This window comes from Lissotriton helveticus, chromosome 7, assembly GCF_964261635.1.
Source record: "Lissotriton helveticus chromosome 7, aLisHel1.1, whole genome shotgun sequence".
NCBI classification, from domain to species: domain Eukaryota; kingdom Metazoa; phylum Chordata; class Amphibia; order Caudata; family Salamandridae; genus Lissotriton; species Lissotriton helveticus.
Window position 1 is genome coordinate 1437886931 of NC_136068.1, and position 14035 is coordinate 1437900965.

Here is a 14035-nt window from a genome sequence, read left to right on the forward strand (position 1 = left end):
GAAAGAGGAGAAGAGAAGTCAGTGCAGTTTGGACGGTGCAAAGCTGAGAGATAGAGGCGAAGACCAGAGAAGGGTTCCAGTGCTTTGAAGGGGTGACGGAGGTGGAGGTGCATAGCGGTGCAGACGTGTATCCGTGAGTGCAGAGCAGAGTCTGAGATGAGCCAAGGCACGAATGAGAGAGGGACCCAGACGACAGCCAGAGTCGGACCACGTAATTATAAGGTGAAGTCTGTCCTGCTATTATAGTGCGTAGAGAGATGCTAATTCTTTCTTTCCTTTTCAGGCTATGCTTAGAATTATTAGGTGCTAGTATGAATGCAATGTTTATTTTTACTGTTTAATAAAGGGACCCCAGTCCTTAAAAGAACGTGTTTGTATATTATTGTCATAATAAAGTTAACCTTTCTTCGAGCCAGATGCTGATGAATGGAAGGATGGGTACGTTACCTTCCACCAAGGTAGCAGTAGACGGGAGGGGGAGTTAACCGAGTTAGGCTTTAATGTCCAAATGTGGTGATTGGCTATAATAAATCATATAAGATAGATACTTCCAGTAGATATCAGATACTTAGAAAATTCCCCAAGAGAGAGAGAGAGCACGAGGTATTATTAGGACCAATGAGCTGCCCTCCAAAAGGCGTGAAGGTAGAGTAGTTCGGGCAGGAGCCGCGGGGCTACCAATGGAGATATAGAGAGAACTGCCTTCCGAGAAGCATGGAGGTAGAATAGCTCAGGTAGGGACCGTGGGGCTCGGAAGTGTGGAGAGCTGCCTTCCGAAAAGCGAGAAGGTAGAGTGGCTCAGTCTGGATTGTCATGCGGTCACAAGTGGGGACACTATAAATTAGCTGCCCACCAATGAGAGAGGGGGTAGGTCAACCCGAGCCAGGGTGCTGTAGGGTTGTAGTAAGATAATAGGACATAGGATGGAATTCCATAGTTTCTTTAGGACTTAGTCGTATGGTAGTAGTATAAAAGTGTATATACAGTGGGTTCCCCATTCCCAGGTAAGTACCCCAGGTACTGTTATAAATAGGTACTGGGAAGGGATGGTGTTACGTAGTGGCCGGGTGTGTAGTATTTAGGGTAGGCTGCCAGCTTGACCAGAGAATTTGGCTATTACAGTAGGCGGTTTGCGGTACCTAACAGAACGTGAAGACAGGAACCCTCAGTGCCTAAAACAGAACCATTAGTTTGAGAAAAATTCAAGCTATCTGAAGATACACCCACAGGAATCAAAGAATCCCCCCCAACAAGAGCGGCACCAGACAACCCTGAACAGGGGACATCCTCAAACCCCTGAGCTAGAACATATCTGCTACTACTGTGGGGAATCACCTGTTTGCAAAACACCAACGATTTATCCTGTTTTTGTACTGCACCACACTTTTGGTAAAGTGCAACACGTCAAAAATTCCGACGTACACCATTATCTAAAACAACACAGTGATCAAGAACTTTACACACAGTGTAGGGCTGTTTGAACTTGGAGATAGCTCTCCCAATTCTACCACTCTTCACTTTCACTAAATCACCCTCATTGAAGCGACAAGGAATATCCAAATTCCTTTTAGGCTCAATCGAAATTCAACGTAAAGTAACTAACTGCTTCATCCATGTGGGATCTAATTTAGAGCCAGGGGCCTGTTGTATATTCTTACTTGGTTCAATATGACTACTTGGTGTCTGTAGTCCTTTCTTAGTGTTCCTACCTTCTCTATCTCCCATAGTACCTAAGTGTGTTCTATCTGGTGTGTGGAGATTCCAGCCTTGGCAGTTGGTCTGGTCAGCTGTGGGGTTTTACTGCTCTGCTGTCTTATCCTATGTAACTTAATAAACCTATTTTAATAATCTGAAGACGTGTCCTGCTGCCTACTTAATCTACTTACAACAGTGCCCTCCCCCTCATCAACTCAAATGGAGATTTCTCTCCATCAACAAGAGGAGTAGTCCGATAGGCCCAAAGCATTTCATCCACCATCTTGCGCACAACAGAACCATTCTCAGAAGCCATCTGGATGATCCCTTTCACACCTTTGTTAGCTCGCTCACACAAATCATTCCCTAGAGGGTTATACAAAGAAGTACGGTGATGAGCGATTCCACAATTTTTCAAAAACCTTTGCATCTCTCTTGACAATAATTGAGTACCGTTACGTGTAATGAGGACAGAGGGAATGCCCTCATCCCTAAATAATTCACCAAGAAACTTGATGCCCGACGCACAGTGAGCCTCTACTGTTCGCCCCTCTCCTATGTATCTCTCTCTCAAGCATCTCTAGTCCTGGGTCCCCTGCTCGATGTCAGATCTTCAGAGGGGCTGCTTCCTCATTGCAAGTCCTCTGCAGACTCAGAGGTGTTCTTTCTCAAGCCCTTGACCCTCGCAGCTTCTCACCTCCTACAGATCTTTGTGTAAGATGTCCACGGGGACTCGGCACCCCTCAATGTCTTTCTGCTCCTTTCCGCCTCGCCCGCAGGCTAAAGAAGCCCTGTTGTCCCCTGCCATGACTCTAGCCACAGTTCTCACTGGGCGCAGCTGCAGCCAGCGACCCGTTGCTCGCTCAGCCCTCCTTCTGCAGGCTCACTGCCGCGGCAGGATCAGACTTCCAGGATTACCGCTGGTCACAGCAGCTCAGCATCGCGGTCCAGTTCTCTGGTAGCTGTCCTCAAGACGTTCGTGGCCTAACTATGCTCGATGTTGCAGGATACTGACTGGGGGCAGTGGTGCACTCTAAAAGTGTGTCCGATCGGCCATCTTGTCACGCCAACAGCAATAGTTCATTATAAATTGATGTATACTGCTACTTTTGACTAGCTTTTTGTATGCCAAAATGCCTCAACATTGATACAGATGATAACAATAACAACAATTAATACAAAAAACATAATGCAGGGTGCTACATTGCCTCACAATAATGATTACATGTACAATAAAGTATAAATGTAAGCCTCAAACAGAACAGTACGTAGTTTCAAACATGTAATATATAGTACCTAAAACATACGAAGCATTTGAAGTTGGGAAGGTATTTGTAACAGAGGCTAAACACAGCAGTAAGACCTGAGTTTTATACCTTCTGTAGCACAAACAGAACCACATTTAGGTACCTGTGAAAGACCAACATCAGTCTGCAGTATAAATAGATGCTTACGTGAAGGTGACGTTGATGGATCCCTCTCGCTATCTTGAGCTGGCAGAGGAGTTTGGGGCCACAGTGGATCTGGTAATGAAAAATGGCGTCAGGTAACACAGCAATGTTACAAAAATAACAATACCTGCAGGAATTAATTGTTCTAAAACAAGACTAAAGAGTCACAAACGCAGGATGTCCTGCAAAGGTATTCAGGGACATTTAATTAAAAAAATATATATAACCTTTTGACTCGAGCATTAGTGTCCTCAAGGATGTGATTCTAAGTCCACAGAAATAACACAATATGTGATCTATAAAACGTGGGGACAAAACTGCATGTGCGTAGAATGGAGAACAACAGTCATGCACTCTCACTCTTCAATCAATAAACATGTTTGCATTTATTTATGTAAATTTACTAACCTTTACGGTTACATATAATTCATCATTAAACTTAATAGATTATTCATTTAAACAATTTAGGTAACATCTTACAGTGGGCATAAAAGCTAGCAGACTTTGTTTTCAAAATGTTTCAAATGCTTGTGGGTAGGAATGAAGCTTCAAATGCCACCACAATTTACTGTTCCTCTCAGGGAATGAATGCTGTGGTGTGAAGCCCACCTTGGGTGTCTTAAAGAAATACAGGAAGGCATAAGATATTATTTTGTAGGTGTGCATCCGACTGTCTGACAACTTATCAGTAAGAGCATGTATCCATTCCTGAAATACCCAAAATCAGGGTTGGTGCTTCCAGGCAAATGAAAATCCTTAACTTACTGTGATGTAGCTCAAACTTGACCAGTCAGCCATCAACACATGGTGGGACATGTTGCTCTGCGTGGCTTAGTGCTAAATCAGTCCGTAGTCTCTATTTTGGCTATCCGGGAACAGTGGTGAAATGTAGCTACCAAGGAATTAATAATTCTAGAGGCTCCAGATTGTGTTCAGCAGCTGAGTTGTAGGTAAGGAATGCCCTGGGGTTGCACATGCAGAGGCCCCTGATCTGTGTATATGCAGACCCTTGAAGATCATGTTCAAGATCTAGAGCTGACAAGCGGACAGGGCAGACTCCATGCAGACATTTACCCAAACCCTGGGTTTCTGCTGTGCGGTCCAGAAATCTGTATGTGTCTGTGTTGTGGCTAAGCCTTATCAATATCCTATATGAACAATAGCTATCGATCAGGTTTTTGCACGGATCTCTAATAAATGCATTAATATCTAAATTAGAGAAGCCGTGTGCATGAAACAATTATGAGGTCTGGCATAATAGAATGTGGGTGTGTGTGTTAAGTGAGAACCTGAGCACGATGCACAGATTATCATTAAAGGAAGTCACCATGTGCTAACTAGAAATAATAAGAAGTGGCAGTGACGTATTACCAGAACATAAATGGAACTGATCGCAATGTTCTACCTGGACATGACAAAAAGTGTCAATGGACTTTTAAATAGTGGAAAGTGGACATGGTGGTCAAAACGGAAGCCTCCCTAGATGTCCTGAATGGATATGTTGGTAAATATTATTGCTTTAAGAGGGTATAATCAAAACTGATCATGATGTTACACACAGCTGCATGCATGCGCGTGCTCTTCGTGGCTTTATTAACCCTTTCTTTTTTCAGTTGTTGCATTGCATCAAATAAGACTATAAGATATATCACAATTCCAAAAATGCGCTGGCATGGGCTAATGGGGCAAGGAATGGGTATAAAGATGAAGATAAATGCCTATCACATGGCACCATGGGCCACAATGCTGGAACAGAAAGCCTTGTCCAGCACTAGTATGTGATTACAGCTGGTTTTAGTGGAGTGCTCCCACACTCTGTGTTTTTGTTTTTATCTCTGACATTGTCTAGGCGCAAGTGTGACACTCTGAGGGGAGAGGCCCCCTTACAAAGTAAGGCTGCTATGGAACAAGAAACATACACTTTGCAATGTAAATCAATCGCTTTTAAACCAGCATGGCTACGTTCTTCAGATGAGTTCCAACAGAGAAAACACTTACCAAGAGTTGAATTACAAAGTACTGCCTACTAAGCCAAGGGCTATGCACAAAGATGAAATGAAAGAAAAACTGGAAACTGGCAATTCACGGTCAGGGTAGAAGACAGGATCAGGACACAGAAACGGGCAGAAACAAGTCACAGTCAATTACCTTCTAAACTTACAGGGACAAAGATCAATACAGAAGAACTCCCAAACACGGTCAATTTGTTATGCCAGACTCGAGATCCAATTGTGAGGAAGCTACATCCCTTGTGCTTGAGGAAAGTCACATGCAGCAATGCAAACACTTTGGGAAATACGTCCAATGAAGGACAGGGAAATGCAGGAGGCCAGGTCCATCTTAGACCAATGCAGCCTGCAGCGGAAACACCTCTGTCTGCACTGTTATGTACGATTTCTTGTCTGACACAATTTCCACCCACACTGTGAAGTGGACAACAAAAAAAGATTACTGTCATTCCAACGAAAGTAACTGTGGAGTAATGTGAACTTGAAGTAACTCACCTTGCTTGTATATGGTGGAAGGCTCCAAATGCTTGATTTTGATTCTTTTATTTTTAGGATAAACAGTTCCCTGATTAAGGGTCTTTGACCCAAAATGCATTGGGATGATTGAAAAGAGATGCAATATATATGTGATACCAATAAGCAGTTTACATGATGTACATGCACATGTGAGAATTATCATAGTGATGCTGTAACATCCAATAAAAGGAATCTTTTTGGATAAAGAAACAGTGAACAATTGTGGATCTTATTTGAATTAGAGACAGGTTACTTTAACCCAACAGGAGTGCAATAGGGGGGACACTAAGGAAGATAAACGTAGTGCTTTATTTTGAGTATTGAACTTACTCCCTTAGGCCAGAGGGGAATATCCACGTGCACCCAAGAAGATTACACGGAGTATGAATTTTCTTCACCCAATTTAAAATAGTGTGCCTCACTACTCCTGAATTAAATATTGTTATAACTCATTGAAATTCTTTGTAGATAGTCCTGTATGAACCACAATTGTCCTTCAGCAGCTGGAGGTTCATTTTCAGTTTTGACCACAGTGTTGTATGATATAGGTCTGCTTCAATAGTAACATGTTTTCAAGTAACTTAAGTTTGCTTGAACCTTTCACAAACTTTCATACATGCTTGTTTAGATTAAAAATATAACTCAACTTTTACAGGCTAATTTCTAGGATGAGAGTTGATTATGGGTTGGTGGAGATTGCTTGACGCGAGGGCTGTGCTCTGGTCCGACTCCCATCCCTGACTTCAGCCATGTCCAGTATCCATTGTATCCACAGTGCCAGGGCTCCAGCTATGGCCCACGCCCAGCAAAGGAGCATTCAACACCCACAGGACATTGACTTTTCTGTGCCATGCCGACACAGTGCCCAGTACTTGTGCCCTGCACCCAGCAGCAGTGTCAGCAGGTCCCTGCCCTGTCAGTAAACATAATGCCCAGACCCAGCAGCGTGTGAATGACCTGCCTGCTATGTGCACCCCTACCTTATAGAGCCTTCATGAAAAGACTGATGTATTTGCTAAACACAAGCTCTTATCTCAACAACTTCAAAAAGTATACTGTAAAAGAAAAGGAAAGAGTGTGTGGACAGTGAAAGATACAACCATGGAAAATTTTGCGACTACAACAAGATGGTAAATCAATTTGAAAATATATATGGTGGCTGTATCAGACACTAGACATTTGCCATTTGTTAGCAATACCCAGCATGTGATGTTTCGCATATGGTTACAATTTATGACATATAGACGTGGCTCTGGGGAATTTCAATGGGAATGTACTTAGTGCAGACAATGTGTAATGGGGTATGATGTATTTATGGACATGCGATGTTGTCCAAAAAATACAATACTGACTCTACGTATGGGAAGCTGTTCCGTTAATATAACGTGAGTCAGTATTAGGAAATGTGAAGCTGAAACCTTGCGCATGAACAGTTCCTGGCATATTAAGGGGTATTTTGGATTATGTGGCACTACATGGATATATGAGTATCTATAATGGCTGAACCTGGCAACATGAAGCTGAAGCTGGCACATGATGGTAACTCCCCATCTATGATGACATTACTTATAATACAATGGTGATACCTGGAATATGATAGTGATGCATTATGTATGCTGGATAGTATCTAATGAACACGTTATTTACCTTTAGTAACGCTCTTTCTGGTGGATACTATATTTAACCACAGATTACTCACATTTAAGATCCCCCAGGCGCAAGACTGGATGTCGAAAGTTCTTTGATTTGGGACTTTTTTAGATGGAAAAAGAGACCCTTCCAAATACTGTGGGATGAAGGAGGGCAGTGATGAATCTGCAGTTAGATAGAATATCCACCAGAAACAGAATTAGGGAAGGTAAGGAAGGTAAGTAACTTGTTTTTACGATGCACACGTCTAACTACAGTTTCCTCACCTGTAGAGCAGATACCAAACGAGAACCCCCAAGATGGAGGGTCTGGGAAATGGACTCAAACCAAAAAGTTTTCCAGGACCAAATAGGCGAAATGCTATTCTCATCAGACCTGGTTGTCAAGGCACTGGCACTATCCGAACATGTGCACTGAAACCTATGTCACAGCCTGTTGGATGTCAAGAACAGGCACTCCACCTGAAAAAGGAGTGGTAGTAGTCTTTGCCTATGCTTCTTGGCCAATGCAAGCCGATCTGAATGCAGAGGACTGTCCACCTTTATAAGTCCTTTCCTGCACTGCTTTACCTTTCTTTGCCCCAGAGAACTCAGACCAGACCCGATGGTCTTTGGTACAAATGATGTGAAAACTAAAGGCTCTTTTGTGGTCCAGCTAATGAGATGGTATGTTATGTTAAGGAATTTATTGAGCCCACGTACACCAAATGGTTTCATGGCACTGATCTCTCCTACTCTTTTAAGGGGTGAAGTGGAGTAAAGAAAGTAGGAAGAGTGATAGCTTGCCCAGCATGAAAGGACATTACAAAAAGGTCGCCATGGTTCTCAACACCAGATTGTGAGGAAAAAAGAAGGTGTTTAGCCACTGCATCAAGAAAGTGTGGTGCTCACCCATGCAACAAGCTAAAGTGATAGCAATGAGGAAGATGGTTTTTAGCGTCAGATGGCACAACAAACAGCTGTGCATTGGCTTGAAGGGGGTGCACAAGAGGAATGCAAGGACCAAATTAAGATCACCCAGTGGCATCACAAATGGTATGGAATGATACATGTGTGTCAAATCTTTAATGAACAGCATCACAACAGGTGATGTAAGCAAGGACAGTTGGTCTGGCAAAAGCAAAAAGGCTGAAAGGGCCCTTCATGATGTCCACTTGCAAGACCTTGTTGGACCTGGACCAAAGGTAACACTACCAACAAAACATGTGACAGTTTTGCTTGCTGGGGTTCTATACTGCAGACTTCACACCAGGTCACAAGCTTGTCCTGGTGTCCTGCATAAACAGATTTTGTAGAGGAGCAGCTGGCTGCAAGGATGACATCGGCAAGGAGGTAGGCTGAACTCAGTTAGATGTCGTCACTCAATCTTCATGCATGGAGGTGTAGATTGCACAGGCTCTGCAGCAGAACCCTGCCCTTCTGCTGCGACAGACGATCCTCCCTAAGCAGTGGCCTGATCGAAGAACAAATGCTGAGGCCAAGAAGTTCTGGCCCAATACGGAGCCAACAGGATGACAGTGGCCCAGTTGTTACTGATCTTCTTCAGAGCTCAAGGCAGAAGAGGCAGAGGCAGATAGCTGTACCTGTGCCCCACTCTAGCCTGAAAGCGTCTTTTAGAGAGAGTGCTCTTGGGAACTCCAACATGCAAAAGTTTTGAAACTGCACATTCTTGACAGAGGCCAAAAGATCCAGCCATGGCTCACCTCACGGTCCTAAGATGTCCCGCGTCACCTTTGGATGCAACCACTATTTGTGATCCACCAAGCATCACCAGCTGAGACCATCTGCCCTGGATATTAAAGATATTACCAGGTGGTTCCCAATCAGGGAGATGCCCTGATGCTCCAGCCAACTCCTGAGGCATAGAGAATTTTGGCAAATGACCTAGAACCACACTCTACCCTGCTTATTGCTGTACCACATTGCTGTGGTATTGTCGGTAGGAACCTATACCAGCCTTCCCTTGATGGACAGTAGGAAAGTCTTCAATGCCAGGTGAATGGCCTGCAACTTTAACAGATTGATATGGAGTACATTTTCTGCCAGAGACCAGAGTCCTCTGATCTCCACCTTTATAGCTGAACTACCCAACCAAGCAATGATAAATCTGTCACTACCGTTAGCTCTGGGTGGGTTGTGATCAAGCTGCCACTACAGCAGATTTCGAGTTCTCTCCCTTGAAAAATGGATTATATCCAACAGGTTTCCTCAAATAATTCATATTCCAATGCAGAGCCTGCATATGCCACCTGGCATAGTTGATAAGCAGGATGTATGAGGCTAAGAGGCCAGAACCCCGAGAATCACTCTAACTAAGACCTAAGACCAATGCTGAAACATTGGGATCACAGACGTAAAGTCCAGTACCAGTTTTGACGGAAGGAAGGCCCTGAACTACACCATAGCCATTGCGACTCCTATGAAGCGAATCCTCTGCAAAGGAGTCAGGTGTGCCTTCGGCACGTTGTTCATGAACCCCAAAGATGTCAAGAAGTTTGAGGTCGTCTGAGGAGGTCTACGCTGACTGAGGAGCGAGCGCTTTGAACAGCTAGTTTTGTGACATACTGAGGGGCACTGGTTAGGCTGAAAGGGAGCACGGTTAACTAAAAGGGGTCCTGGCCGCCTTGAATTGCAGGTAAAGTCATTAGAGCTGCAGGATGGTCTCATAAAAGTACAGGTCCTGCAGTTCCAATGCTACTATCCAGTCACCCAGATTCAGGCCAGACAGAACGTGGGCCAGTGTGAGCATCTTGAACGTGTTCTTCGGCTAGAAGGTGTTCAAAGGGTGAAGATCTAAAATAGGATGAAGGCATCCGTACTACTTTGGTACGAGGTGTTCAAAGGGTGAAGAACTAAAATAGGATGAAGGCATCCGTACTACTTTGGTACGAGGTGTTCAAAGGGTGAAGATCTAAAATAGGATGAAGGCATCTGTACTACTTTGGTATGAGGACATCGTGGAAGTAACAACCAAACTTGATTTCCAAATCACCTACCCTCTCTCTGGCCCCCTTGGACAGTAGAAATTCCACAACTTGCAACATAATTGTCAGGTGCTCCTCTGAAAGCACTCTGATGTGGGTGAAAGATGCAGTGGGTCGGGAATGAGCGTAAGGGTCTAGCCCTGCTGGACAATCTCAAAGACCCATCTGTTGGATATGACAGGTTGACACCCTTGGAGGAAATGTCTGATCCTGCGCCCCACATAATGGTGTGCCACAAAACGGTTTGGAAGCTGATCTTGTGAGGGAGAGGCACTGGGAAGATCAGTGGCCACTGGAGACCTGTACGTTGCATACCTGATCCCATCCACAACATTGAAAGGGCTGGGTTGCCTGTTGGTGAGGTGTGTGCTGTATGCTAGACTTTCTGAATAGCCCGAAAGGGCTGAAATTATTATGAAAACTCTCTGGCAAGGGTTGGAAGGCCCTAAGTATGAGCCACGCCACTAAGAATGAGTGGTGGCCCATCTCTCCTAGAAGCATTTGAGGGCAGAATCAGACTTCTCACCAAATAGGTGAGTTCCATTGAATGTAATATCCATAAAGGCTGCCTTGATATCTCCAGAAAAGTCTATAGAGGTCAGCCATGCATGTCGACGGACCACTACACTAGTGTTGAATGCTCATCCCAAGCAATCAGTGGTGCCCAGGCCAGAACTAATTTGGATGAATTCTGAATGGTTGGCGCAGGGAAGGTCAAAACCCCTCAGGGACTGATGGCAAGATCTCACTTGCCATGTCTCTGAGGGCATGTGTTTAACCCCTTGCATGCGTCGGACGGCCGGCGGCCGTCCGACGTCACGGTGGGCGTGTGCGGAGCGGAGGACGGCCGGGGTCCGTCCGAACCACGCCCACGCCGTAAATCACCCGCACCGCGGCGGAATTTTCACCGCGGTCAAGGGGTTAAAGACTAGGTAGGCAACTGGCACTGATCAACCTTACGGCTAGGCTGGTCTGCCTGACTGGAACATTTGTTTTCCTGAATGTCTCAATTTTCTTTGATTCTCTGTCCATGAGGTTGTGGGGAATGAATTAGGGTTCACTTTGCAGGTGGGAGTCTGTACCACCAATCTCTCTGGTGTACGGTACGGAGTCAATAAATCAGGGACACCTAGTGCTGGTCTGTGGAATCTGGATACCTACCTTTACACCAGTGGGCAAAACCTGGCTTAGACTAGGCGCCCATTAATGTGTCAGTTAGGGCTCCACTAAATGGTAGTGAGGATTCCAAAGTGGCCTGCCCAGGCTGCAAAACATCTACATTAGTTTGCTTGTTTAAAATTCTAGAAAGGGCAATTCTAGATAAAAGACCGAAGCTGCACATTTAATCATCACAGCAAAAGAAGCACTTTCTTCTGTTGGTGGCTGTGGGAGGGGAAAATACACTCACTATTAGGAAAGGATCACGCATACTGGCCTTTTGTAGGTATAGGTTGTCATCCACAAAATGTGGGAGAAAATCATCCCCAGAAGCTCCATTATCATCTCCAAATGGTGGTTGGCTTTGAGCCGAGCCGGAGCCAAAAGAGGACGGACCACTTTACGGTGGCCCTGTGGCAGAGGCAGTGCTCTATTAGACTCTGACTAAATGGAGTTCAGATGCATCAGGGTGAATTTGAGACGCAACAGCGGTCGAGGCAGAGAAGAGTTGAGTTCAGTTTGGAGTCAGACATCGGGTGCTTCCCCTCTGGAACAGGTGGCATCATAGCTGGTGTTGATGTTTGATGTACCAAAGGAGATTGTGGCACCAGAGGGGAAGTCAGCAGTGGAATTGGTGTGGAACCTGAGGTCCGCTCAGGAGGCACAGTTGGTCTTGAGGACAGATCCACTGGTGGGAGCCTGACTGGAGGCTACTGTGAATCCTTGAGATCCAAAGACAGGCCAGAGGGAACCATACGAGTTCCAAAGATGTGCAACATGGCCCTCCGAAAACCCTCAATCTACTGTGGCTTTGCTGATGAACAAGGGGAACTCGGAGTGCATCGGTACCAACTGCAGAATTGGCTCCTCGGATGAAAGATAGAGAGCAAGTCCCAGTGGCACCTTGACACGTTCGTAGAGAAAGGCGGGATGGGACTGTGTCCCGCTAAGCTTTCTTGTGCTTCTGTTCTGATTTTGGCTTACCAGAAGACATTGACAATGAACAGGATCTGTTGTGTAAACGGATCTACTTCAAGGAGTAGGACTTGCATGGGTTCTTCAGAATTTTATGCAAGGTGAACTATTCTATTTAATGAGGACTCCCACAACCTGGAGTCGTGTCTCGAGTCCAGACACCAAAGACAGACTTGGGGCATGATTTAGATCTTGATGGACAGGTTACTCCACAACAGGGAATGATATCCCGTCCACTGAAATATACATCCCATTGTATCCTATGGGATTTATATTTCAGCGGACAGGATGTACATCACATTTGTGACAGAGTAATTCGACCGCCAATATCTTAATCAAGCCCTGTGGATGGTTCTGTCACCAGAATTTGTTTTCGGCAGTCACAACAAGGTTTAAATCCTGGAATTTTGGAAGGGAACACTGTTTGCTTGCAAACATCACTTACGGGGTGGAAATGAGTCACTATGGAGCCGAACACACCACCTGCCGTTGCGCAGGAGCACTGCTGTGAAATCTTTCCGGATCCAATCTTGTGCATGGGAAAATCTTAAAGGTGAAGAATCTGCAGTTATAAGTATATCTCAGAAAGGCAACTTGTGTTTAACTGAAGAAATGTGGCATATGGACATACTGAACAATACATGTGCATGTGAGGCTGTAAAATTACAGACGGCTGGTCATATGAAGTTGTTCCTAGCATATGCCTGGCCTGGGAAATTGTTCATTATTATGTGTGATTAAATTAGGCCTCCATATTGTTGTGGAGTTGCATGGGGTAATAGAGTATTTAATGAAAATACGTAAATATTTGGGGCACATTCAGTCAATTTACTGAAAGTGGCACGCTGATATTGCGGGGTATCGGAGAACACAATTAGATTACTAAAAATGAAAAGCTCTTTGTGGAACATGAAAAGAGTATTTTTAGACAATAAATAAATGTACTAAAACGACCTGCTGAATTTCGGTGACAAAATGAGTTTATGCACTAAAAACTAGACTCCGGAACTGGCTCGGATTATATTTGATAATTTACATGGATTCAAAGCAATTTTAATGCTTGTGCCATGCCATCTTTTTCTTGGTGCTAGAGGAACTTATCTGATGCAAACCGTGATGTTTTGTGACCTATGTTGAGTCCAAAGGTATGTCATAATGTGCAATCACTAAAACTGCTGTACTGTAACTTACTCGTCTGAAACTTGAAAACCTCTGTAACCTAAGCAGTAGCTTCTTTGTCAAAAACAGTAAGATACGACTAATATGAAATATAATTTATGATCTATATCTGTGAAAGTGTATGCTCCTAGTCTGCCCTTTGCAGATAGTACTATTTTATGATGGACATTCTATTTGAAATGGAAAGTTTAACAAATTGAAAGTAAGAAAGATGTAGAAGTGAATGTTAAATAATTTAAGCATTGTATAACCCCATGCCAAACAGTGAACTTAGATTATATTAATGGCTGTATAACTTATGCAATTTTGGCCAGCTCCTTCAGCAAATGGAGCAACACAAAGCAATAATGGACGGAATGCTGAACATTGTCACACATTCATCCCCAGTCACATATCTATGTGAAACCCATTGTTTTTTT

At 44.2% G+C, this 14035-nt stretch overlaps 1 protein-coding gene across 7 annotated transcripts in view; it reads right to left on the reverse strand.

Annotated features, from left to right (window-relative positions):
• Positions 1-14035, reverse strand: part of LOC144770339 (uncharacterized) — a 288592-nt gene that overhangs the window by 96278 nt on the left and 178279 nt on the right. For all 7 annotated transcript variants that reach the window (XM_078654786.1, XM_078654783.1, XM_078654789.1 and 4 more), the window contains one exon: positions 3150-3218. In XM_078654786.1, the coding sequence (XP_078510912.1) occupies positions 3150-3218 (69 nt within the window). The remainder of the gene's footprint in view (positions 1-3149; positions 3219-14035) is intronic.